The following is a 27,988-nucleotide window of genomic DNA, read 5'->3' on the forward strand; positions in this document are numbered from 1 at the left end:
CTTTTCTGAAATTCCTCTGTTTAATGTTTTTGATGGGGTTTTTTTTTTGATGCTCAGAGGAGCTCATGGTTGCTGTAGAACGTCTGAAAAAAATCTTATAAACAATCTTCCAAAACGACGATGCACAGAACATTTATAGAAACCCTGCATGATCATGCATTACCAAGGAAAGCCTGGAATGGTTAATGTGGCATCCATTTCCACCCTTGATCGGTCTCGACACCCCAAAACTCCCCCAAAGTTTGCTCTCCTTTGGAAGCAGTGGCAGGCTCAAATACAGTATTTGCCTTGATCCAGGAGCTTTTAGCGTCACATTGCTGGAGAAGTTCTATGTGATGTTTAAATTCACCATTGGTGTGTGTGTGTGTGTGTGTGTGTGTGTGTGTGTGTGTGTGTGGATCCTAATTATAACACATTTGTTAAACGGTTCCTTGCGCCAGTAAAGGGTGTTTTTACAGGAGGTCAGATTGCATTCAAGGAACTTTTTTAAAAAGAAACCCAGAAGTGAATAAGTATTTAAACTAAATCTGTAGGGGGCAAATACTTTTTCTTGGGAGGAGTGAACGGAGCAAGGCTGGAGCACAAGAATGGTGTCGCAAACCTTAATCTAAAAACAAGTGTCTGGATTATCATCTGTGACCTGACCTGTACATTATTAGACCCCTACTTTTGGGCAGAGTGACCCAGCCTTTAAACACAGAAAGCAGCTTTTCTCTTTTCGCAGGTGACCTGACGACTAGTTCTTGAATGAAGAGCTCCAAGAATTTGAGGCCAGTAACATCCAGTCTCATTTGACCTCAAGTGACCAGGTCATCACTTTGTTGTACCAAAACCAGTGTTCCTTTAATGAGCTAATAATTAACGTGCACTTTGTCCTCCCTGTTTAAATTTGGATAAGGCAAACTATGCACTTTGACACACTGCACACAAGCTGGAGCTGTGTCCATTTGGCAGTTTCAAAAAAACTCTGGCTTCGACTGTATGAAAGAACTTGTCACAGGTGCCTTCAATGATTTGCACGCTGGGTGAGACTCCTGACAGTGTAAAGTATGGGGAATAATGCTTGCAGTCCCTCTCCTGAAACAATAGACAGCATTTTCTGGGCTGGCCAGGCTGGTGGAATCATTCCTGATATCACTCTTGACAGGTCGCTGTCTAATTATCTCTCTCTGAATTCTAGCTTTGCCCTCAACTTCCAGTATGCTGCCATCCAACGGCGCCTCTCCAAGGACCAACTTGCTGTCTTGGATAACAACCTGACCTCCATTTTTGGACACAATTCTAAAGTATCTTACGGAGGCGTGGGGGTTGTGGCGTTTGCTCTGTCACTCCTTTTGGAGACTCTTGTTGGGCAAACCAACGACCCGTACCGGAGGATTTTTGGACCTGATTACTCTTCCGAGATCCCTACTGTTGCCCGTGAGTATCTGACACAAGTTCCTTGGAAGGTGAATGACAGTGAGGGAATGGCGGAAATGACCGAGATCTATGACCAGAAGCTCAAGTATGCACTTATTGAACTTTATGAGAATATGACTATTGACCATCACTTGAACACAGCTGCCATCAAGCAGTGGATCAATGGGGCAGCCATTCATCTACACATGAGGATCCACGGTATCAGGTTGGCGTCGGTTCCGAAGGGATCTGCCGAGTCTCTGCGCCTCTCCTACAGAACAGGATTAGGACGAGTCCTCCAACTATACACTGGATACGTAAGGCGCAACGTGAAGGAGAGGAGCACCTCTCCGGGCCCTCCGGTAAAGGCAGGGTTCTTAATAACAGAACCCAACAAAAAAGTCAGGCACAGGGTGGTCCACAATTCCTGCCAGACACAGAGTATCATCAGTGCCATTGTGGCGAGGATCCTGGCTGCCCAAAATATCAGAGCAACTGAAACCTTTTTTGAGGAAGCGGGTAGACTGCTAGAAAAGCTTGTGCGTCAGCGGGAGCATTTTGAGCTGCAAACAAGAAACCACAGCCAGCAGAGTTAATGTCTGACCTGTAGCATATGTTCTTTGTCAGAGAAAAGGTCCCGTACAAGGAATGAGGAATGTAAAGGTTCTCCTAAAGGTACAACCTGGTCCTTAGTGTCCGGTTGTGTACCCCTGGGACGGTAGACAATATCGCCATGGTCATGCAAAAACCTTGTATCTTTAAAATGGCAACTTTACAGGCGATGTTCTTGACTTTCAATAGCACTCAGTGTAAAAATATTTGATTTCAAAGAATGTGATACTCAATGATCTCAATGTTGTACAATTAAATTCCCTGACTAAAAGTACCTCAGTGACCCTATTTGTTTCCAAACAAGTACAGTTTAGTTCTGTGTTTTACCGCTGATGTAGAAATGACTAGAAGCTCAGTTGGTGTAGAGGCTAACAACACTGCCTTCCCCACGGGCTTCTTTGGGCGAGACTCCTTTTGTATCATTCGGCTACCCATAATTCAAATGAATGCTGTGCTGTATAAGTTCTGACCACTAGCCTGATATTTGCCTTTGACCATTTACTGAAGTTTTTAAAGGGGTATGCTGGTCTCATGGGCAAGTATTATGTAAAAGGTAAATCTGTGTACTGCAAAAATAGAAATTGAAATAGAAAAGAATAATTAATTGTATAATATATTATTATGGACAAAAATCAATCAATGTTTGTCATAAACATTTTTCTTGTTTTGAAAATTTGTGAGACAACCAGGTCCCCAATTCACCTGAAGGTAAAAAAAAAAGTAAATTAAACCTTCACGCTCTTCACGTTTCTTTGTTGGTTTTATGTAAGCCAGTGAATTAAATCATCTGTTTAAGGTAAAGTTTAAGGACATTTTGACATTTTAATACTTAAATTTTCTGGAATTCAACATAGACTTAGATTATCTAAGTAAAGCATGTCAAATTTACATTTATAAATCCAACCTCCTGCTTCAAGTAGAACACCTTCTAACTTTCCTATAGCAAAATAAAAAATAAAAAAAATTAGTCTGCAATAGCTTGTAAAATGTTTTTGTACAAATTTTAATGACCTGTTTATTTGCTTAGTTTTACACACTGAGAAAACAAACACAATGTGGCATGTAAAAATGTTTTACTCTTTTAATGATAAATAGGTGAATTTTATTTTACTATTTATCTTATTTTCATGTTAAAAAAAAAAAGAAATCACAGACACACTATGTAGCACTTTTACCTTAAAATAGCACTGCACAACTGGAGTCATGTTCATAGAACATTGCTTTGTAACATTGATGTAAAAAGTGTTTCGTTTACTGGTGGCTCAGTGTGTTAATTCCGCTTCCTGACTTTATGGGGACCCCAAGAGCAGGAAACAGCAATTCTTACATCATACTGCTTTAAAGGGTATTTCAGCAACTTGTTGCGAGCAAGAGAATTCCACTGAATTCACACCCATTTTAGCGCCATTTTGAAACCAACACACAGTGAGAGTTAGCCAGCAGAATTTGTACACATAGAGCTCATAAACTCTTAATCTCGCTGATTCTGAACCAATCATTTCTTATTTTGTTACAACAGGCAGAATCGTCTTGTATTCCCTAAGACTCGCAATCTGCCATTTTAACCTGAAAACTGTTTTATACCATGAAAAAATATCCAATATTTGATTATTGAATTGTGTGTTCAAGACACAAGTTCACACTATATGATTTTAATCATAAACAGTTTGGTGTCTGTAATCTCAGGGTTATTTTTAACATCATTTACTACATCCCCCAAAGGTAAACAAGTCAGTACATGCCATTCAAATTCAAAACAAATCATGTTTTGGACCTTTTTATTCATCAAAAGATTCATCAAAAACATAGTATATATGTCATGTAAATAAAATATTATTCAATGCTGTCATACTGATAAACATGTTAAATCAAGCTTTTATTTCTTTAAAACTTTGAGAGCAGACTGTACAATGCATTCTCAATAATAACATAAACAACAGTGCTAAGTAAATATACATTCACTACTAATCTGAAATTTACTTGATAATTTCTTAAAGTTTTTGCCTCAGGATTAGCATTTTATGATATGCTCCATATGATGTTACTGAGGTGTAGATCTCTTCGCTTTCATTAAAGGTGTTTAATAAAACAGTATTGCATAAACAGTTTAAGAATTACAACCAATCCATTGATTCACAGGTTTAAATGTAATTGGACAGTTAACCACTAATTAGTTTCATGACCAGGTGAAGCCTGGTCCCTCATTATTTTTGTCAAATTAAGGTGATCTGGAGTTTATTCCACATCATCTATCAAACATGGTGAAGGCACTGTTATGGCACGGCCCTGTATGGCTGCCAGTGGAACTGGGTCACTGGTGTTTATTGATGATAAGGTAATAAAGGCTGCTGACAGAAGTAGCAGGATGAATTCTGAAGAGTATAGAGCTCTACTTTCTGCTCAGATTCGGTCAAATGCTTCAAAACTGACAGGACAGATGGATAATGACTCAAATAATACTGTGAAGGCAACCCAGGAGCTTCTTAAGGAAAAGAAATGGAATGTTCTGACTAACACAACTGAGCAGCTTTTTACTGAAGACAAAACTGAAGGCAGAAAGACCCACAAACAACCATCAACTGAAGGCGGCTGCAGCAAAAGCTGGGCTTCTACCGAAATCAAACATATAAAACAAAACAAAAAAAAGCTTTATCCTGCTTTTGTTGGTCCCATTCTATTAGCACTACTTCTCTACAGGGGCTAGACAAGCAGTGTGTGTGTGTGCATTTGCACATCTGTGTCAGCAATGGGTACAATTTAATGTACTAGTGCATTCACTGTAATGTAGTGTATTGAAAATAATTCATGTATTTATAATTGTTAGTTCGTCCAATTACTTTTGAGCCTGGGAAAATGGACACATTTTGTGAAACCTGTAAATGAAAGCTGAAAGTCTACACATCAATCACATCTTGACTGAAAACTGAAATTAAAATCCATTGTGGTGGTTTATCTTAGATTCAATGCAATCTTATCAAATCTTATCAAACAATTATTATTGTGTACCTGGCCACAGCTGTACATAAACCACTTAACCACCTAATCATTAGACGCTGGTCTGTTCTGTGGAACACGGTTAGCTGATTGGTGCTCCAGTTGTGACCAGCTTGTAATAAGCTCCCTTTAAAGACATTAGGTGATCATGAGTGCCTTTCTCAATCACATAACCTCGTGACATCACCGCTATGATGTCAGAGTTCTGGATGGTGGACAGACGATGGGCGATGACGATGCAGGTTCGGCCTTCCCTCGCTTTATCAAGTGCCTCCTGTACAGTCTGTTCCACAGGAAAGAAGAGACAGACAAAAAGAGAGATACACAAAGTGAGTCTGTAAAAGACATTCAAGGTCATTGTTAATCCAGCGGTAATCTTCAGAGAGGGTCTCTGAGTCAGCTGGGCGTTTTCACTTCACAATAGGTAGCGTGGTGGAGGTTTTAGAGGCGGGCAAAAGATACCATACTTTGATCAAAGATTTTACAAAAGCAAAAAATCTTTTCTTGTAAAACTATAGTACAGATAAAATCATGAATTATTGTTGTTAATATAGGATTGTAAAAGGTAACACTTTACTAGTTATGGGGACCCCAAGAGCAGGAAACAGCAATTCTTACATCATACTGCTTTAAAGGGTATTTCAGCAACTTGTTGCGAGCAAGAGAATTCCACTGAATTCACACCCATTTTAGCGTCATTTTGAAACCAACACACAGTGAGAGTTAGCCAGCAGAATTTGTACACATAGAGCTCATAAACTCTTAATCTCGCAGATTCTGAACCAATCATTTCTTATTCTGTTACAACAGGCAGAATCGTCTTGTATTCCCTAAGACTCGCAATCTGCCATTTTAACCTGAAAACTGTTTTATACCATGAAAAAATATCCAATATTTGATTATTGAATTGTGTGTTCAAGACACAAGTTCACACTATATGATTTTAATCATAAACAGTTGGGTGTCTGTAATCTCAGGGTTATTTTTAACATCATTTACTACATCCCCCAAAGGTAAACAGTGCAAAAAGTCAGTACATGCCATTCAAATTCAAAACAAATCATGTTTTGGACCTTTTTATTCATCAAAATATTCATCAAAAACATAGTATATATGTCATGTAAATAAAATATTATTCAATGCTGTCATACTGATAAACATGTTAAATCAAGCTTTTATTTCTTTAAAACTTTGAGAGCGGACTGTACAATGCATTCTCAATAATAACATAAACAACAGTGCTAAGTAAATAAACATTCACTACTAATCTGAAATTTACTTGATAATTTCTTAAAGTTTTTGCCTCAGGATTAGCATTTTATGATATGCTCCATATGATGTTACTGAGGTGTAGATCTCTTCGCTTTCATTAAAGGTGTTTAATAAAACAGTATTGCATAAACAGTTTAAGAATTACAACCAATCCATTGATTCACAGGTTTAAATGTAATTGGACAGTTAACCACTAATTAGTTTCATGACCAGGTGAAGCCTGGTCCCTCATTATTTTTGTCAAATTAAGGTGATCTGGAGTTTATTCCACATCATCTATCAAACATGGTGAAGGCACTGTTATGGCACGGCCCTGTATGGCTGCCAGTGGAACTGGGTCACTGGTGTTTATTGATGATAAGGTAATAAAGGCTGCTGACAGAAGTAGCAGGATGAATTCTGAAGAGTATAGAGCTCTACTTTCTGCTCAGATTCGGTCAAATGCTTCAAAACTGACAGGACAGATGGATAATGACTCAAATAATACTGTGAAGGCAACCCAGGAGCTTCTTAAGGAAAAGAAATGGAATGTTCTGACTAACACAACTGAGCAGCTTTTTACTGAAGACAAAACTGAAGGCAGAAAGACCCACAAACAACCATCAACTGAAGGCGGCTGCAGCAAAAGCTGGGCTTCTACCGAAATCAAGCATATAAAACAAAACAAAAAAAAGCTTTGTCCTGCTTTTGTTGGTCCCATTCTATTGGCACTACTTCTCTACAGGGGCTAGACAAGCAGTGTGTGTGTGTGCATTTGCACATCTGTGTCAGCAATGGGTACAATTTAATGTACTAGTGCATTCACTGTAATGTAGTGTATTGAAAATAATTCATGTATTTATAATTGTTAGTTCGTCCAATTACTTTTGAGCCTGGGAAAATGGACACATTTTGTGAAACCTGTAAATGAAAGCTGAAAGTCTACACATCAATCACATCTTGACTGAAAACTGAAATTAAAATCCATTGTGGTGGTTTATCTTAGATTCAATGCAATCTTATCAAATCTTATTACAATTATTATTGTGTACCTGGCCACAGCTGTACATAAACCACTTAACCACCTAATCATTAGACGCTGGTCTGTTCTGTGGAACACGGTTAGCTGATTGGTGCTCCAGTTGTGACCAGCTTGTAATAAGCTCCCTTTAAAGACATTAGGTGATCATGAGTGCCTTTCTCAATCACATAACCTCGTGACATCACCGCTATGATGTCAGAGTTCTGGATGGTGGACAGACGATGGGCGATGACGATGCAGGTTCGGCCTTCCCTCGCTTTATCAAGTGCCTCCTGTACAGTCTGTTCCACAGGAAAGAAGAGACAGACACTTCACAATAGGTAGCGTGGTGGAGGTTTTAGAGGCGGGCAAAAGATACCATACTTTGATCAAAGATTTTACAAAAGTAAAAAATCTTTTCTTGTAAAACTATAGTACAGATAAAATCATGAATTATTGTTGTTAATATAGGATTGTAAAAGGTAACACTTTACTAGTTTCAGCCTGGCACTGCCCACATGTAAATAGAGCATCATATATCTGGCAAACCGGATACACCTATAAGGACCCACATGTTTGTGTATTCTAACTTACAGCTTTTTAAAATCATTTGATTAATAAGCTCTGCATTTTGTCTGCATTTTCCTCTTAGAGCAGCCCCTGTCTGCTAGATTTAATGCCACAAAATGCTTACCAATGTTACATTTAATGGATATTTATTTATTAATGAAGTTTAATCATAGTTAAATCTGGTGGTATATTTAAATACTATTATTTTTTAATAAATAATATTCTTTTTAACAAAAAATATATTTTTTAACACACTCTTCCCTCAACAGTTACATTCTGTCTCCTTTAAGTTCTGCACTACTTAAGGTGGAATGGAAAATTAATTAAAGAATAACTCCAGCCTCGCTGGCATGGCCGTGTATGTCAAAAAAAAGTTGCAAAAAGGCTGACTGTGCGGGATAGCATTATATTTTCCGAGGTAGGTGACGTAAAATACATTGCTAAATCTGATTGGTTCTTTGGCCAACCTGACATTCTTGTCAGAAGGCATTAAAAACACACAAGAACCATATCTGCAATAGCACAAACTGAAGCCCGGCTGCTCGTGGCTGTACTGCACAGAACCTACTACAGCAGACTACGCTGGACAGTGTTAAAAATCCTAAGCATTTGGATATTAGGTTTGCTTTAACATAGAGGAGGTAAACACACACGAGTGCCTCTCTGCCTTGCTCTACTCTTACCTTCTCACTCTCTGTGTCCAGTGCTGATGTTGCCTCATCCAGAAGGAGTATTTTGGGGTCTCGTATGATCGCCCTGGCGATAGCGATGCGCTGCTTTTGACCACGTGAGAGCTGTGAACCTTGGGAACCCACATTAGTGTTGTACTTCTGCAAAGATAGAAGACGAAAAAATGGTCATTCACATAGGGCAGCTCAAGATGCATCCTAATAAGGGGAAAATGTAAAATGTGCTTTTAGCCATCTTCTCCTATCCCCTATTGTATTGTTATCTTTTTAAGAAATGTTGTCAATTTATTATAAAGATACTGGCAAATGAGGCCCATTGTTAGAAATGTTTTTGACTAATCTTGTGTGTATAAGCCACATAATGGCAGTGAATTGTCAACACAGGCGTGTGCCCGACGCATGTACACCCCCGCTTTGTGCCATTGAAAAAGCAATCTGCCAAAATCAGACCGCACTTGACTCTTAAAGGGAATAGCGAGTGACACGCTGACTGGTTTGTTGGTCGTTATGCCCAAAACACATCCATGACTAATACATGCTTTTTGCCTTTTGCGTTTCGAGATGCACAAAGTGTACTTTTTACACTGTTGTGATAGCAAAAATACACTGACACCCTAAATCAAGCTGCGCGGTGCGTGGTTGATGGCTTGCCAAAAGATTGCTAAAATTGGACTCTTAAATGTATTTATTTATTCTATTTATTCTATTTATCTATAGAAGTCATGCAAAAATTAAACAATAATTATTTTCTTGCATATTTTTAGACATTTAGGTTGAAAAATGTTTTGAATTAATTGGCACTTCACATCACATTAGTTTAGACTTTTCTAGTGAATGTCACAACTTGCTGCCCAGTGCCCGTCAAATCAGACATTTCCATTCACTGCACTTTGTTCACAATTTCTTTAAATCATCAGCAAAAACCATAAGGTTGTGTCCTGCTCCCCTCTATCGATTTCCAAAGACCATTTAGTTTAGTATTAGAACAGTCCAATGTATAGTTTGAGTATAGTTAGTGTCTCAGGTAGGCAGATATGGTAAGTTTGCAAAGTGCGGACTAGAGAAATGCTCGCTTGGCTGAGGTAAGAAGGAGGGAACAGAACATTTTGGCTTGGAGTTCTGGAGGCTTCGAGCTGACGGGAACCGAAGCCAAACCCTCCCGTGTCAAGCAGAGATTGCAGGGGTGGTGGTTTTTTTTTTTTCACTTTTTGGTATAAGTTGAAGCTGTTAGTTGTTCTTTATATTGAGTCGAAAGTTTATGATGATTAAACCAATAGAAATGCTACAAAATGACCTGGAAAACATTGACTTCCACTGAATGTTAAGGTTTTTTTGGAGATGCAAGGTTTTTGTGCATTGGTGGTATGCTCTCACAGTTTCTTGAGCTACCCTGAGTTTAGAAACCTGAAAACCAAACTGAAATGGAGATCCTTGTGACGGACCAAATATCCAGCAAATCGATAGGATGCTGAGTTTAGTTGGTGGTGGGCTATGAAATTTCATAACGAGAAAGAGAGGGGAGAGAAGTGGTTTTACAGTGTGTGTAGGAATGGAGAGGAGGAGTTTGGGTGTGGTCCTTCTCCCTTTATTATTTACATAACTCCATATAAACAAATATTAGTACCTCAGGAAGTGACATAACAAAGTCATGGAGTTGGGCTTTCTTGGATGCAGAGATGACATCATCCATGCTAAGCTCCCTCTGATTGTCTCCATAACGGATGTTCTCCAAGATGCTGCAGTCAAACAGAATTGGCTCTTGAGAAACGATTCCAATCTTGGAACGCAGGAATTGAACACTGATGCTGCTGGATTCACGTCCATCTACAAGCTGAAAAAAAATAGCAAACACAAACCGAGATGTAAGACAAAGAACAAAGAAATTGAAAATTGAAAATGCTGAAAATGATACACAGGTAAAAAGATATGAGGCCAAATATATTCTTCAGAGAGAGTAAAAAGTATTGCCATTTAAATCCGGAACCATCAAATAATTGCTGAAATATTGAAAATTCTTTAAAACTGGTGTGTTTATTTGACCATCTGAACAGTAAAAACTATCATATATCATATTTGATACATCCAGAATTATTTTATTTTTATTTTTTTTTGTTCGGCATTTCATGCCTAGAAAGCTGTATTACTTTACATATAAGAAAACATTTATATAATTTTCTTTTCTTTTTGTAATTCTTTCTTCTTTTTTTTATTTTAAATTTTTTTAAGTAATTATTGTGTTGTTTGGTGCTGCAGTGGTTTGTACTGTGGTGGCGTATCAGTGGTATAAGTCCTGCACATAAATTAATTAATATAATTTGTGGACAGTTTCATTTTGGTTAGACGTCTTAATAAAAACAATACATTAAATACAATACATAGTCATTGAGATTTGTAACTTTGTAAGTACTTTACAGGTTTAAATAAAAAAGTATGTTTTTCTTCTGTAATACTCTTAAAACTCAAATCAAACAAACAAACAAAAAAGTACAGTTACTCATGTGTTTAATCCTAAAACCAGAAAAAGACCAGCAAGCATCTGGGACTGTGTGCATGTATCTGCTTCATGTTGATGTTTTCTCACCACTTTTCCAAAGTCCGGGTCATAAAACCTCTCAAGCAGCTGGACACTGGTGCTCTTGCCACAGCCACTGCTGCCCACAAAAGCAAGAGTCTGACCCGGCTTCACGCTTACAGACAGTCCGTTTAACACCTGGATATCTGGTCGGCTTGGGTAGGTGAACTTACAGTCTATAAACTCGATATCTCCTCTAAAATCAGCCTACAAGTCCAGGGAGAAAAAGAAAAGGCTTAGTGTGCAGGGTTTAGATTTTCCTTGTATTTTTGTACTTCTGATTTAGATAATTTAATTAGGACTTGTTGGTTGTTTATTTGGTGAAATGTGTAGTTTATATAGTTTAGATAATCACCCATTTGTCTCCTTTGTCGCTGTAGACGCTGATTTTGGGAATGCGGTCCAGCAGACTGAAGAACCGAGCTGCAGAGATTTTTGCTTTGGCGTAATCAGGTGTGTATGAGGAGGCTCTGCCCAGGGCTGTTCCACTGGTCACAATGGCAGAAATGACCCTACCATGAGAGAAAGAGAGCAAATATAAAAACTCTTCTCAACCTAACAGCAAACTGCAGCTTCATTGTAATGATGAATAGACCAATAGATATGCTCCAAAATATCGACTTCCACTGAAAGGAACACTCCAACTGACCTGAAAACCAAACTGAAATGGAGACCCTCGTGACGGACCAAGTATCCACCAAATCGATAGGATGCCGAGTTTGCCATGAAGACCACACACTGGGCAAACCCATAACAGGCACCGTATACATTTGCCTTCTTCAGGGCAGCACGGTATGGAGCCTCCAGCTGAGCTTCATACATCTCTACAAACCTGCGCTCCTTGCCCAGACCAGCGATGGTACGGATGTTGTTCAGGGCTTCGCCAGATATCTGCAATCAGTGCCAAAGAGAGAGTTGCAGGATGACTCAATAAGAAATCAATAGCTTGGTGGAAATTTCAGCATTATTTGAAATATAGTCAGACAGCATTTTGTTAGACACCCCCCCCCCCCAATCTACTCAATTCCCACCCACAACCTAGGTTTCTCCCGATTACACAGAGCTGTCAGTGTGGGGGGGCTAGCATGTACTTGATACGTGAAGGAGAATACTAATTATCATTTCTGTTACTGCCAGCTAAGATGCATGTGTTGACTAGCGCCACCCAGGGAGAGCAAGGCTAATTATGCCCTTTTGGTACTGTAATTAAATGCCACCGTTGCAACCAATCAGTAAATAAAATTTCTTTCCTCCTAGATAGAGTGGTATTATTGAAAAGTGGACGTGTTTAGGCACCACATCACATCTGGCATGAACATCAGCACAATAACTGTGCGTCGGGAGCATAATGACATAGGTTTCCATGGCCAAGCAGCTGCATGCAAGCCATACATCACATGTAAAGCACACTGTCACTAGACTCTGGAGCAGTGGAAACATAATTCTGGATTTGGCAAAGGCCAGGAAATTACTACCTACCTGACTGCACTGTGCCAACTGTAAACTTTGATGGAGGCTGCATAATGCTATGTGGTTGTTGGCCTAGACACCTCAGTTCCAGACATTTTGGACCATTGTATGCTTCCAACTTTGTGGAAACAAAGTTTGGGGAAGGCCCTTTTCTGTTCCAACATGACCGAGCCCCAGTGCACATAAAGGCACAGTTGGGTGAATTTGGTGCTGAAGAAACTTGACTGGCCTACACAGAGCCCTGACCTCAACTCCACCAAACACCTCTCATCCAAACTCAGTTTCTGACCTTACAAAGGCTCTTCTGGGTGAATAGGCAAAACGTCTCACACACAAAAATCTTGTAGAAAGCTGTCATAGCTGCAAGGCGACCAACTCTGTATTATTGGCTATGGATTTAGAATGGGAGCTAAATAAAAGCTCCTGTAGGTGTAATGTGTAGGTATCCTAATACTTATGTCCATATAGTGTATTAAGTCATTAAAGCTAATGAATACCAATTTGTGTCATGCAAGCTGCATGTGTAAATCATTACATTTGGCTCAAACAGTGTTAGAATGAAATGTAGTTTCTAACACCGTAGGACATACTGATGTCTAAACCCACGAACATCAGCTATTGAGTAGGCATTCAGACGACTGACATTACCGAAATAAATTATGTAAAATACTTCTGTTCATTTTTTTCATACTTGCTAGAAATGTTTCCCATGTTAATTAACTTCTTCAGACTCTACCTGCCCAGCTGCCTCCATGGCTTGTTTGTCCTGCTTTGCAAAGCCAGTGAGCATCTTAGCCTGGAAGCCCCCAGAAAGGGCAAGGAAGGGCAAGAAGCACATAATGACCAGGCTGAGCTTCCAGCTGAAGTAGAAGGAGATGATTATGGCCACGCCGATGTTCGTCAGAGAGTTCACAATCATTCCGATCTGCGAGCCTGTGGCCTACAAAGAATAACAGTGAGTTAGTTAGCCGTGCAGGAAGGTCCAGCTAGGCTTAGTAGAAGATCCAGTGGCAATGATACTTACTCCCTGGACTTGTGAAGCATCTGTGGCTAGTCTTGTAGTCAGGGCGCCAGGGCTGTTCCTGTGGTCATCATACCAACCGATTTCCTGGCCTAACATTGCTTGGAAACCTAGACGCCTCAGTCTACGAGTCAACAACTCCCCAGATTTAGAAAAGGAATAACCCTGAGAGATGAAGACACAAACAGAGTTAGGAGAAAGCAAGGAAAAGTACACTGGAGTGAGAACCAGCTCACTGAAGCCTACTCAGTTGGGCTTCTGCAAACTGTCAGTCTGGATGCCAGTGGGTGGATTCTGTCTTTTATAGAAACATTTACATGGTCCTGAGTGGCTTATCCATAGTACAGTGCCCCAATACTGTTGTCCAAGACTGACTCACAGTCAGCCTTAGTACACTATATGGACAAAAGTAATGGGACATCTGCATCACACCTGTTTCTTCCAAAATAAGGTTATTGAAAAAGAGATTATCTTGAAGGCTTTTTACTAGATTCTGGAGGGTTGCTGTACTGATTTGATTGCATTTAGCGACAAGAGCATATGTAAGGTCAGGATGTTGGATGATCACCACCCAACTTATCCCTAAAATGTCGGATGGAGCACCATCCTTCCAGAAAACACTGCACCGTTCTTTACACCCCTCTGGACCATGTCTGGCATTAGCTATGGTGCATGATGGCAATAGCTATGGTGCTGTTGGCAATAACTCTCTACAGGAACTAGACAAGTTGTTTCTGTGCATTTGCACATCTGCGTCAGCAATGGGTGCAACTTAACATAGCTGAATGCTTGCATTAGAAGGATGACAGCAGTACCTGTAGCATTTGTGTGAAAAAGGAGATCACACCGACCAGGACAAAGAACATGCAGATTCCATTGATTTCTCCTCTCTGAGCAAGAGGGTCAGACATGGAGAAGGTCTACAACAGGAAAGCGAGTGATATAGTTATATTCTTACATTAACAGTGAAGGGACACACAGGTTTTAAGCGAGACGTTCATATTTCCTGCAGTCCATGATTAAAGTCCTTACCGCCAGGATTTGGCTGAAGAGTAACGAGTACACTGGATTCACTCCCCCGTTCACAGCCGCTCCAATAGAACCAAAAACCATGTAAGGCCATTCGGGGGCATTGTATTTCAAAATACGAGCCACAGGAGCCGGTTTAACCTGCTCCTCCTCCTCCTCTTCTTCAGCGAGCATGCCCTGTAGACACATATCAGCAACTTGCCTCATTGCAACTGTGGTTAAAAGCGCTCACGGAAATGTATAATTTGTATAATGAAGTTATTATTAGACAATCAGCTTGTATTGTATTGCCGGCTGATGTTTTTTTAATTATTATTATTATTATTATTATTATTATTATTTTACTTTTATTAGACATGTTCATATTATTATTAAGTCTGTGAAGGCTTAATGTGAAATAAATCAATGATCTACCACTGAAACGCTCACTGCAATGCTCACTGCAACTCTTACTGCACTTCTTATTTGGATTATAATGTGAAAATGCCAAACTGAAATGTACAGTAATGATGTGGATATTAGCCATACAATGCAGGCATAAAAGAGCTGTCACTTCATATACTTAAATATGTTATGATATCTGACCTTGGAAATGTAGGACTCAGAGTACGAACTCGGACCCAGTTCTCCAGCTATTGGTACTGAGGACTCTGGGATAACACTGGACAACTGTGACCGAGACCTCCGATGAACAGAAGCCCTGCAGAGAGATAACCAACCAGAGATTAAAATTATTTATCACTAAATCAACACTTCAAGATCACGGTGCACAATATATATTAGTTCTATATTTAATGTTTCTGAGGTTTCATAAATTGGAACAAACAAAACAGCACCAGTAGTCCCACATTAAAATACCATAATCTTGCCCACCTTTAACCCCTTATACACATAATCGGCAACTACACACAAAGCAGTACCAAAACAACTTGCTATATATGCTGGTTATAACAGTGTAATAGTGCAGTATGCTCAGACAGGTATATTGTGATGAAACTGATCATGGAAATGATAAAACAATGCCATATTGCTAACCCCTATGCTCACTCCAGCAAAACATCCACAGAACAATGCATTATTTAGGCATATTTTAACAACATAATAATACCATTTTGTTAAATTGGCCACCCTTATATGGCCAGTTCCACACAATATGTTCAGTTGATAGCAGTGATGCTAAATTTGCTAGATCGAATAGTCTTCATCTTATGATGATTTAAGAAAGTACTGTGAGAAAGGAGGGGATATTTTGGCTTGGAGTTCAAGTGGCTCTTGCTTTGTGGTAGGAAGCCAAGTCCTCTTCTGATGTGTGGAGCCAGGAATGATAGATGTCAGGGTTATGAGGGTTGCGTAGACTTATCATAGAGACATGGACAAGGTAGAGACAGAATTTATGGACTTCAGGCATGTTCCTACTCCCAAAATTCAGTTTCTGAACTCCAAATATGTCCACTACTTTAAGTTGCCCCCATTGCTGACACTAATGTGCAAATGCACATGCACAGCTTATTTAGTCCCTGTAGAGAAGTATTGACGAGTTGAGAGAGTACATGGAAGAGGCGCGTGTTTGTGTTCTCTGGAATGATGGTGCATCATCCAATACTTTTGAGATGAGTTGGGGGGTTGATGATGAGGTGGCGTGGTAGCCAGGAAGCCTTGCAGCTGTAATTGCTAAAGTATTAAATAAATGGGTTGAATATTTTTGTGAATAAGAAGTTTTTGTAGTATTTAAAGTTTTTTAACCTCAGGCTTGCTCGATAGCTTCCTGCTCGAGACAGACTCTTCCTCTCTGCATCAGGATCTGCACATGCCTCTTCTGCCACTGAGGACAAAACCCAAAGATGACTGTTAAATGCTTAATAACATAAACAGTTGGTGATCCATTGTGTGTGTGTGTGTGTGTGTGTGTATTTGTGTACTGAAGGTGTATGACCTACTCTGCTGGGCTTTCTTGTTGAGGGCTTTGTCTCCTTGGCTTTGGAGGGTCACTAGGGTGAAGTAAACACCTTTTCTGTCCAGTAGCTCGTCATGTTTGCCTCTCTCCACAGCCCGTCCGTGCTCAAACCCCACAATAACATCAGCGTTCTTAATCGTCGATAAACGGTGGGCAATAGAGATGGTGGTACGACCCAATCTGACCTTCAACAGAGACACACACAAGTGTCCGTTAATTTGTGTGGAGTTTGGGGACACCTGGTCAAATCATGTGTAGCTGATTTTCTAATTTACAGTTTATTTATTAATACAGTTGATTATTTTATTTATTAATGTAATTGAATATATTGGAAAATAAAAATAAAAACATACACAAATTGCCGGTGTCTGACAAAAATCTTGTATCTCCATTTTTGCTATTTTTTACTTTTTGACATATTGTGAATTTGGCATGAAGTTTTCTTTATATCGTGTCCTGAAATTTGCCTTGATTAATTATTAAAAATGCTCCAAACTTATGTGGAATAAAATTAATTTACATTGACTCCCATTAAAAATTTATAATAAAAAAATAAAAATTTGAATGTATAAATTAGCATTAAATAGTATTTTATTATATTAAACAGGTTTTTGTCTGATCTGGATGACTCAACCGGCTTTACCATATTTTCAAAACTTTTTTTATTTAGAAGTATCTAATTTAGGCCTGCCCCTAAGTGTGGCCCACAGATTTTGCCCACCCGAGAGTTGATGTTATATATAAAATTATCCAATAGAAAATTATTTTCTAAGTGAAAATAAGTGAAAAACTTGTTAACAAGTAAAACAATTTGAAAGAGATTTGTCTGCAATATCCTTTATACACATTATGTTTTTCCCCAGTATATTATGATTTGGGTAAACAACACATTCATTACCTAACCTCTGTCGGGGATGTTAACATATTTTCAGATGTCATTTTGGGCCAAAGCTGACCTTGTCTAGAGCCTCTTGAACAACAGCTTCACTCTCATTGTCCAATGCTGAGGTAGCCATGTCCAGCAGAAGGATCCTCGGATTCCGCACCAATGCTCGCGCAATTGCAATCCGCTGCTTCTGGCCACCACTCATCTGTCCACCACCCTCACCAACCAGCGTGTCAAATTTCTGAAATCCCAAAAAAACCCACTTCATCTTCCCCGAATTGGATCTTCTTACAAAAGGACAATCAGCTTCCTAGCATTGAGGGTGCTGCTGCATTCTGTGAGTGAAATATGGGAGAAGTTAAGAGAGATATATGCATTGTAGTCAGATTACAGCCTACCTGTGGTAAATCCATGATAAAGTTGTAGGCGTTTGCCTCTTTTGCTGCTTTGACAATGTCTTCATGTGACACTCCAGGGCGTCCGTAGCGAATATTCTCAGCGATGGTGGTGGCGAACAGGACTGGCTCCTGCTCCACAATGCCGATGAGTGAGCGAAGCCACTGGATATTCAGGCCACGAATATCATGACCGTCCAGAGTAACCTGGAAACCAATTTTTCAGAAATCAACATTTATTAATTAAACTAGGGGCATTAACATAGAGTTGCATCCCCTTTAACAGCCTCTAGCTTTCTGGAAAGGCTTTCTACAAGACTGAAAAGTCAAAAGAGCATTTATGAAATCAGCTGTTATGTATGTATTAGGCCTAGCTCGCAATCAGCATTTCAATTTTTCCTTAAGGTGTTGAATAGGGATCTGTGTAAGCTACCGGTCTTCGTCCTTACCACGTCAAACAATGTCTTTACGGACTTTAGTTTGTGCACAGGGTCACGATCTTATGGGAATAGGGAAGGGCCTTTACCAAACTGCTGCCACCAAGTTGTCTAAATAGTCTTTATGTGCTCATATTACCCCTCATATTACTTCTTTTCTCTTACCATGCCCTCCTTGGGGTCATAGAAGCGCTGGATGAGCTGTATGGCCGTGCTTTTCCCTGCACCACTTGGCCCCACGAATGCTGTGGTCTCCCCAGACTTCACCTGGAGGTTCAGCTGGTCCAGGATCTGTGAGAGGTAACATGCTGTTATGCAGCTTCAACCAACATTACTATGGTTGAAATACTTGATGACTTGAACATCAGCATTATTATTATGTGATTAATCTTGATCATTTTAACTCAACTACTATGAATCATTTGATGACTAGTATTCAGTTAATACAAAAGTTATGTTGTTAATAGAGTGAGCATCTACAGCTTCTGAGAGTTATAGGGGTTAACACAGAGCACTAGATAGCCATACAGATCTTGGCAATGGTGATGATGCTGAAAAAGCTTTTACCTTCACTTCAGGCCTGGAGGGGTAGTGAAAGGTCACATTGTGATACTCCAAATCTCCCCTCACCCTGTCCAGCTTGTAACCAGCCTCTGACAGGCAGTCTATCTCTGGCTCCTACAAAGAAGACAGGCCTCGCTCTTAGCATGCTCCCAGATGAGTGGAAATGTTTGAGTGGAAATGTTTCACTGGCAGTCTGACTTTTTGTGCATTTAATATTTTGACAAAACCCTTGAATGACACTTTTTTTACACATACAGTATACAAATGACAGGTGCACATCATGCAGTGCGAATGCAAATGGAAAGCAGCCCAATTCTTGTCTTGTTTTGGCTCAGACGTCCACCGGACTGGATTTGAACTGGATCAAAATGCAGATTGTAAGCTTTGGTTCAATGCACATATGTCAACACCTTTTAATGAATAGTATTCCTAGATTTAAGAGACTCAAAGGTAAAGGCCAGTTGGCTGTTAAGTTGCTTCTTTTCAGCTATAAATTTGCATCATAAGTTCCAGCACAAGGAACCAACAAGAAAAACTGTATTATTGTCCATATACTGACAGACTCACGCGGTCAATAGTCTCAAAGATGGTGGTGGCAGCACCTCGGCCCGATGCAAAAGCCTCCAGACACGGGGACGCCTGCCCCAGGTTCAGCGCTGCAATCAGCACCCCGAAAAACACCTGGTGCAATGACACACAGCAGTAGTACGAGCATTTGTAAGTGCATGGCTTTGTAAAAACAAAATTGCTCAGTATATATGTGTGTGTGTGTGTGTGTGTATGTTACCTGAAGCAGTGTTCCAGGGCTATACTCCAGTGTGTCAACCACTAAACTGGAGCCGTACCAAAAGGCCAGGGCGTAACATAGAAATATAATGAACCACATGTAGCCGGTGAAGAATCCCATGATTAGACCTTTCCTAACACCCCAGCGTTGAGCGGAGATCAGATTATGGTCATACCTTAAAGAATGGAGAGTGAGAGAGAGGGATGATGGGTCTGTTGTTACAGAAGTAGTCTATTGTCTCTTCATTCAAAAGATAATCCAGCATAACCATAACAGGGCTGTAAAAACAGGCCAAGTCCAACAGCGTAAACTGATCCATAACTATCTCGACTCTGTTATATCATATTGTGGGAATACAGGTTTCTATGTGAACCCGTCCAGCAAAAGGGGAGCTCAAGCAAAAGCCGGGGCTACCTCAGCTGAACTGGAGCTACACACATGTTAATTGTACCTCAATAGAGCTACAAGATAAAAGCAGGGTGGCCTCTTGGTCTGTAATTAGATAATTACAGTAAAAATTTTAAGAACAGAGTGTTTCAATTATGTATATTGTCACTGTCAAGGAAAATAAAAACTTGTATCTTTGGCATAATGTAAATCTGGCAGTTGTCCTATTAATATTGTATTACAATTTAAAGAATGAATCAACCAAAATGCTCCAAAATGACTTGAAAGATTGTTTCCTCTCTTGGTTGGAACAGATGGAGATGGTACAAGGTTTTTGCATGACAGCAATGAGAGGTGTATGCAACTCTGAAGGGTGGTGCATCTATCTAACTATAAATCTAGCTAATCTATCTAGAAAGGAAATTCAATATCTTAAGATATTGATCTATTTTTTTTTTCAATTCACATGAATATATTGAATTAACTAGTGATTCATTCACCATGTGTAATTGACTTAATTAAAGCTAGTTGCTTTGTTACCATATGAAATCATTTTAGTTTGACAACTGACAAGCCATTTTTACAGTGCTGAAACACTACACTGTTGACCACTGTTGTAACTCAAGTAAAAAAAAAATGCTGTGCAATCAGTGACCCCATTATTTTAAATTGACCTGATTTAAATATTTGTAAAACAGTGAATTATGTACTGTTGAATATTACATTGGTTAGCGTGTGAAAATGTAGTATGATCTGATGGTGATTAGGTGTAGGAATGCAAACCTCCTGGAGAAGCAGATAGCCTAGAGGTTAAAGGGTCAGAAGCTTCAGGGTCAGTCAGATATGGCCTGTTGCAACTGCCTGGATCGTAAAAGTCCTAAAGATTGACCATCTATTCAAAGAATTCACACATTGCCCCTCCCTAAAGCTGTAAACCAATTATAACGCTGTGTACTTAGACATGACACTGGAGAGAACTTGGGGGGAGCTTGGAGCTGAGCTGACTGCAGAATGTACTGTGAACTAAGATCTCCTGCACAGACAAATTAAACAACTTCTTCAGTTCACTTTCTTCTTCTCTGTATGTGAAATACAAGTATACAACAGTGCCATTTAATAGCCTAATGTTGTTAGATATATATTAAAAGTCAAAAATGTTCAGCTTATGATATTTACATGTAGATTTGAACATTTGCCAGTTCCATTTTTAAAATATTTCATATGAGAAGAGACATTAACTGGGTGTATTAACTCAAATAAATACTTTGAAGTATTTACTTGAGTACCCACCTAAAGGTCCCTAAAGTACCTACTTGACAATGCAAAGCAAAATCAACGAGGAAACTTTACAACAATTGAAATGCACTTAAATTGACTTTTTCAAAATGTTTTAACAGGGTTTAAGAAAAGACAGAGAGAGATCATAAATATAAAACCCCTGTGTTAATCCCAAGAGTACAACATGTTACCCTGTTTTACATTCACTGTTCAGTGGCTTACTTATACAGAATACCACATACTAAACTCTCGATCTCAGTGGTAAATCTCCCTTCTGGCAGGTCTTCCTTTGCACACCATCAGGCCCCTGCAACTGATCCAGAATGCAGCGGCACGGGTTGTCTGTATAATGTTTAAAGTTCAGCAATGTAACTATTCTGCTGCGCTCTCTTCACTGGCTTCCTGTAGCTGCTTCCCGCATCAGACTCAAAACCCTGACGCTGCCTACAAAGCCAAAAATGGACCAGCCCCTCCATATTTGATGCCGATGGTCAAAAGCCAATCTGCACCAGAAGCCCTTCAAGCTTTAAGTACAGCTCGGCTGTTTAAGAGAGCTCGCCATCCTTTAAGACAAGCATCCAGACTTTTTTCTGTCTTGGCACCGAAGTGGTGGAACAAACTTCCCCTGGGTGTCCAAACAGCAGAGTTGCTCAATGTCTTCAAACATGAACTGAAGACCCACCTCTTCCAAGAGTTCTTGGGTGAAGTGTAGTGTCGAGAATTGTAGTCTCCATATTGACTTTTTTATTTAGTAATATCTAAGTTTAGAGGCATCTTTTGGATCCTAGCCGACACAAACTAGCTAAGGATATTTTCTGAGTAAACAGTGAAGCACTTTTGTACATTGTAAATGTAGACCATACCACTCTTGCCTCATGCCTCTGTACTGTTGGAATTCTGGAAAAATTTGATTGACATTTTATTCCATTACAAATCTGTTACGTCAACACAATCACTTTCTTTAAGTAGCTTTGATTATTTTTATTTTTTTTCATATTTAAATTATGTAAATGCAAAGTGCCCTTTTTCAGGGCATTTGCACAATTAATATAATTTATCTCATTTAATTTTCTGTGGTACAACAGTTTTATCTCATATTTAATGATAACTATTATTTCAGATACTCTAAATTCAGATATTACTAAATTAGTTGATGTATATAATTTTCTGATACACAGCCAGGTACACAGCCAGCCTGACGTGTTCCTGCTACGTCTAGTAATAAAGATCAGCTCTAAAGAGGTCGTCAAACTCACCTCTCCACTTCTTTCTTCTCTCCTCCAAAGGCTGCCACAGTTCGGATGGAGGACAGGACCTCATCTGCAACAGCGCCTGCTTTGGCATAGGCTTGCAGCTCTCGACCCGTCAGCTTAGCCACAAACTGCAAAACAGCACAAGGTAACAGGAGAATGTTTTACAATGAAAACTGGTCAGCATACAGTATCATCCAAAAGCCAAAAAACACAGGTTGAAAGTGTTAGATTAGTATTTTAAAACATATACACTATAAGTATTGGGACACCTGCTCATTCAACTTTACTGTCCAGGGAAGGCTTTCTACTAGATTTTGGAGCATTGATGTGAGAATTTCATTGCCATTTAATGACAAGAGTGTTAGTGAGGTCAGGATGTTGGGTGATTACCACCTCACCTCATCCCCACCTCCCCAACTCATCCCAAAAATACTGGATGGAGCACCGTAATTCCAGAGAACACGGTTCCACTTTATACCCCTCTCAGTTAGCTTGATGCCTTCAGGTTATTGTTTATCTGCTCTACAGGGAAGACTACAGGGACTGGACAGGCTGTGTCTGTGCATCTGTGGGTGCATTCCAAAAACCAGGTCTCACCAAAGCCATGAGGGCTGCACCCACTCCAATGAGCGGAGATACCGAAATGATGACCAGCGTTAGCTTCCAGCCCCTCACGAAGCCCATGAGAAAGCCACAGACAAAGGTGGTGAAGCGCTGGATGAAGATGCTCACTTGGTCTGCTATGGCATCATTTATCTTGTTGATGTCACTGGGGAGCAGGTCATACAGACATATAACAGAACAGTCCTCTAAATCATGTTAATGTTAATGTGTGTCTTTATTTGTATGTGTGTGTGTGTGTGTGTGTGTGTGTGTGTGAGTGTGTATAGAAATGCTCATCTTACTCAGACATGCGTGTATTGAGCTCTCCGACAGAGTTACAGTCGAACCAACCGATCTCCATCCTCATCACCTTGCTAAAGTACAGCCTGCGAATGATCTGAATTTGTCGAGCAGCGGACGTCACCCACAGGGAGATCTGACCAGAAGCCACCAAAAATTCCATCTCAGATTTCCACTTTTCGCATTGTTTTAAATGGTAAGTAAAATGATATAACTCCAGGCCAAATCCAATACAGTCACAAACAGTGGTAATGCATCGGTCACTCACTTGTAAATATCCTAGTATGAAGACAGCGCTTCCAATGCCAACATAGTAGTACGCAAAATTGGTCATCTCATACTCTATATCTAATTTCCTAGAAGAGATGGAAATGATATTATTGTCAGTTTGTCTGCAGCCAATGCCTTCAGTGAGAGTGCGATATTAATATGAGCAACACATAGTGCAAAGCTATAAATTAAGAAGTGCCAACATCATGCTATTAAAATGTAAACGCATGAATAAACAAGGTAAAAGAGTGTTAATGTGGTTCATCAAAATAAAAAAAAATAGAAATGTATCAAATAGCATTTTTTTTACAACTGGCGTTTTCACAAAACAGCTTTACAGAATCAGTAAGAAGACAAGAAATCAACAACATAAAGACATTAAAACCCAAGACCCCCAGTGAGCAAGACCCCCAGTGAGTCAACAGTGGCAGGTAAAACCCCCTCATAGCTGGAGAAAGATACCTTGGGAGGAACCCAGACTCACAAGGGGGACCTATCCTCCTCTGGTCTGAACTATTTATAAATTATTATAAATATGTTCTACTGCTCAGGTGTGCGAACAAATCATAATATTATAATAATCATTAAAATAATCATGATATAGTATAACATAATATAATCATAACAGTAATGGAAAGAGTACTGAGAGTAATGATGATTAATGGTGGTAATATTAATAATAATAATAATAATAATAATAATAACAGTGGCAGATACATTAAAATGTGCAGATGTGTGTCTTTGTAGATTATATGACATCAATCCTTTTTATACAACTGAATATTATGTTTTATTAAGGTTTTAGGAAAAATATAAAATTGAAAATAAACATCATGTATATGTTACAAACATGTTTCAAAAAAAGAATCTGCTTCAAAGGATCTGATCACAAGAGGACAGCGATTAGAATCACAGCATACCAAGGCACATTAGACAATGTTCACAGCCGTTCTCTTAGAAATGTCCACTTCAAATCAGATCACCCAAGCTGTCGGCTAATGGCAGGTGTGAACAGAGCCCTGGGCTCATTAAACTGGTTAATTTCACTTACTGAAAAGAACTGGTTCAAAAAAAGTCATTCACTTGCAGTTTACATAAAAAAAGAGATGACAGTGATTTGCTGGGTTACCCGCACGATCTGGTCATGTTGAGCTCAAGGTTTTCCTCAGCTGTGAGGTTTCGCCATTGGATAGTATTGTTGGCACAGTGTTTCGCTGGGTCTCTGAGCTCGTTCAACTCAATGTCATACTCAATGAAAGTGTCAGTCAGCAACCCAAACACAAGCAGCATCAGCGGCTGAGCTGAACCGTGCACCACTGCGCACACACTGCCGCCGATCATCATACACACTTCTCGACAGGTAGCAAACCGAAACTGGGCAAGAAAAAAAAAACATGCATATTAGAATTAACTCCAGAAATAGCAGGTCCTAGCTGTGGTGCTTAGATATTAGGTGACTTTATACTAGGCTTGGCCTTCCAGACATTGGCTATAGTCAGTGTTTATGGTTTTTTCTTTTTAGCACCTGGCTATACCTATTCAAGCTAATGTAATCAGTCAGCCAAGACATGTTCGGTGTCTGAGGTTTGCTGTTTTATCTTTGTGCTGTAGCCATTAAGCTAATGTAGCTAACAAGCAATTGTAGCAAGTAATTGAAAGTCTATGTATTTTTGGTCATTTCACGTGTTTCCAGTATCAGGATTATATCTGGACAGGGCTTATCCCATTAAAATGCAGGTGAGACAGAGTCAAATCCAGTCTTTTAGCCCACTTCAGGACAGGGCCTAAGATGCATTTTAGCTACATGTCACACCAGTGTAAGTTCATCCGTCTCTACACTCAACAACCGAAACCCCTCCTAACACAGTGATGCTGCCTCCTCCTGCTATTGTGGGAAATCCTTAGACTAACCCTTAGCCTGCTGTCATTTAACAGAAGCATCACTGCTCCATCAGTTCAGTTCTTAAAGTAAGTTTCTTTGAGTGTGTGGGCCTTCAGGTTGAGCCTGTTAGCTTAAACATAGCACCCGTACATTTCATTGCATCAACATGTTCTAGCTTCATGACAGTGATGGCTTAATCTGATTAACTGGAGGTTCATTTGACTACCAAGTGTTCCAGTCAGTTATAACACACTGCGCTACACTAATACGAGTCCTGGGACAAGACTTTTACTGTACATTTGTCTTCCAGTTTAACATGATTAAAATGTAAGAAGCTCTGGATAACAGCCTCAGCCACATTTTCATCATCTTATCAGGTTACAATGCAGATCGCATGAAAACCAAGCATTTTAACTAGCATTATAGGCAGTTACCATATTAGACTTGTAGGTCCAGACCAAAGAAGCAAATTTCAGACACCAAACACGTCTTGGACAGTAGAGTACATTTAAGGTAAGGGTTAAACTGTGCAATGAAGAGCTACAATATACTATATATACATCCAAACCATGAGCAACTCAAATAGTAGCAAACCAACAAAGTAAAAATAAAGTAAAGGTCCCAGAAATGTGGTCGTCCCAATCTTTTTCATTATTTTAGAGTTATAAAATATGACTATAATGTTATATGTTATATAATGTTACCAGCTGAAAGAACCCAATGCGGAGGGCAGGTTCCTCCTTCTTCTTGCCTGCCTTGGACCTGTGAAAAAAGGGGTAGTTCAGGTCTAACAGACAAGACGACAACTTGATGGCCAACATTAAAGAAAAGGTAAACTTACTTCTTGTCCTTGTTGGAAGATGTGACTGTCCTGTGACGAGACATAAACGAGAAACTAGAGTTTTGATTATGTAACATTAGATTGGATTACCTTAATTCTCCTTTAATTCATTTAAGTCTACCACAATGCAATTAGGTGATGGCTTAAACAACAAAAACAAGTAGACGACACATGTATTAACCAATAATCACATTTAAAATCAGAAACAATTTTATGGAAGCAAGCAATTGGCATTTATTTCTGCTCAATGCTTCTGAATGGCAGGGAATTAAATACACTGCTGTTCAGAAGTTTGGAATCACTCGTCATCTTATTTATTTTGTTAGTAGTATGTACAATAATAACCTGTACAATATTTCAAACTAAAAGAAGTAATTATGTCTTGGGTAATACATTATCTATTTACAATTATTATTGTCCAGTTTTGCGCCACTTTTAGACTGCAAGGTATAGTGAATATTAATCTTATTCTAACTTAATTATTGATGTTTATGGCAGTTTCTCTGTTATTATGGAGTTTACAGCTGTGTTCAGCATTCTGGACATTCCAATTTCTCAGTTGTACAGCTTTCAACTAATGGTTTTCAGCTTTTTAACATGGATTGTAATTATTAAGTACTTCAAACTGTGAGAGCATACAATGCTAATAATCTTTACTAATATAAAGATTAATATAACAATTTCCTAGGTACTGTAGACACTTTCACAGTAATTCAACAGCTAATTTTGTAACCAACATTAAATTCAGCTATTTTTTTAGACCAGATTTAGACTACAAAACAACAATGTGTTAATATTAAAAGCTTTATTAAATGTTAAAACTTTCGATTTAAACAATACTTGTTAGCTTATTGATTACATATTTTCCTTTAAATTAATAAGAAAAAGAGATGAAACTGTCATTGTATTCTGGTTGTGGTGATATCAGAACCTGCAAGAAGAGCAATTCTGAAGATATTTTTCACATTGATCAATTCTTCTTGGAATGGAAGAATTTTGGAAGAATGGAAGAATCTTTTAAAATTCCATCTTTTGGGATATTTTTGAGAAATGAATAATAATTAAAAAGAACTAACAGGTCCTGATAGATGCCAAAATGACATCACTTAATAGCAATCACAACAAGTACATCACTTTGTAGCAATCACAACAAGTCCATCACCCTAAACGTAGTTATTAGATATAAACAGGCTAAAATAGAAAAGAAAGGGTTTACGCAGAATACTCTCAACCCACAATGTTAGAGTTGCAAAGTTAAAAGGGTCTACTTACATGTAATCTGCATTTGCCTCTGAAATTTGAATCAGTAAATTATTAACATTATAGACTGAACATATGCACTGAATATTATGATTGTAAAATTAAATATCCACTCCCCACACCATACTCACCATCATCTGAAAACTCGTAGGAACCATTCTCCTGTCCGAACTTCTTGATGCTGCGTAGCTTCACGGACCCTGGCATTGTGTTTCCTCCTACAGATCAATTCAACTAGCTCAAAGAAACAAATGTCAGGTAATC

At 39.1% G+C, this 27,988-nt stretch overlaps 1 protein-coding gene across 3 annotated transcripts; it reads right to left on the minus strand.

Annotated features, from left to right (window-relative positions):
* Nucleotides 1–7,312: 7,312 nt before the first annotated feature.
* abcb11b (ATP-binding cassette, sub-family B (MDR/TAP), member 11b) lies at nt 7,313–27,931 on the minus strand. 3 transcript variants are annotated; one of them, XM_072660893.1, is made up of 28 exons: nt 27,856–27,931; nt 27,737–27,755; nt 26,465–26,494; nt 26,328–26,385; nt 24,871–25,115; nt 23,740–23,827; nt 23,474–23,607; nt 23,166–23,337; nt 22,572–22,696; nt 19,651–19,825; nt 19,431–19,544; nt 18,867–18,977; nt 18,465–18,590; nt 17,866–18,069; nt 17,538–17,708; nt 16,565–16,766; nt 16,371–16,449; nt 15,213–15,327; nt 14,631–14,804; nt 14,414–14,518; nt 13,602–13,763; nt 13,314–13,517; nt 11,757–11,998; nt 11,463–11,619; nt 11,117–11,314; nt 10,160–10,366; nt 8,530–8,676; nt 7,313–7,578 (listed from the first exon to the last, which is right to left on the minus strand). In XM_072660893.1, the coding sequence occupies exons 1-28, from the start codon at nt 27,929–27,931 to the stop codon at nt 7,378–7,380; spliced, it is 4,041 nt and encodes a 1,346-aa protein (XP_072516994.1). In that variant the 3' UTR covers nt 7,313–7,377. The 3 variants fall into 3 exon arrangements, with proteins under 3 accessions (XP_072516994.1, XP_072516996.1, XP_072516995.1); XM_072660895.1 differs by lacking the exon at nt 27,737–27,755 and having other exon boundaries at nt 14,631–14,780; nt 16,371–16,440; nt 27,870–27,931; XM_072660894.1 differs by lacking the exon at nt 26,465–26,494 and having other exon boundaries at nt 14,631–14,824; nt 15,248–15,327.
* Between the last annotated feature and the right edge of the window lie 57 nt (nt 27,932–27,988).

The sequence above is a fragment of the Salminus brasiliensis genome, chromosome 17 (genome assembly GCF_030463535.1).
Source record: "Salminus brasiliensis chromosome 17, fSalBra1.hap2, whole genome shotgun sequence".
Lineage (NCBI taxonomy): Eukaryota > Metazoa > Chordata > Actinopteri > Characiformes > Bryconidae > Salminus > Salminus brasiliensis.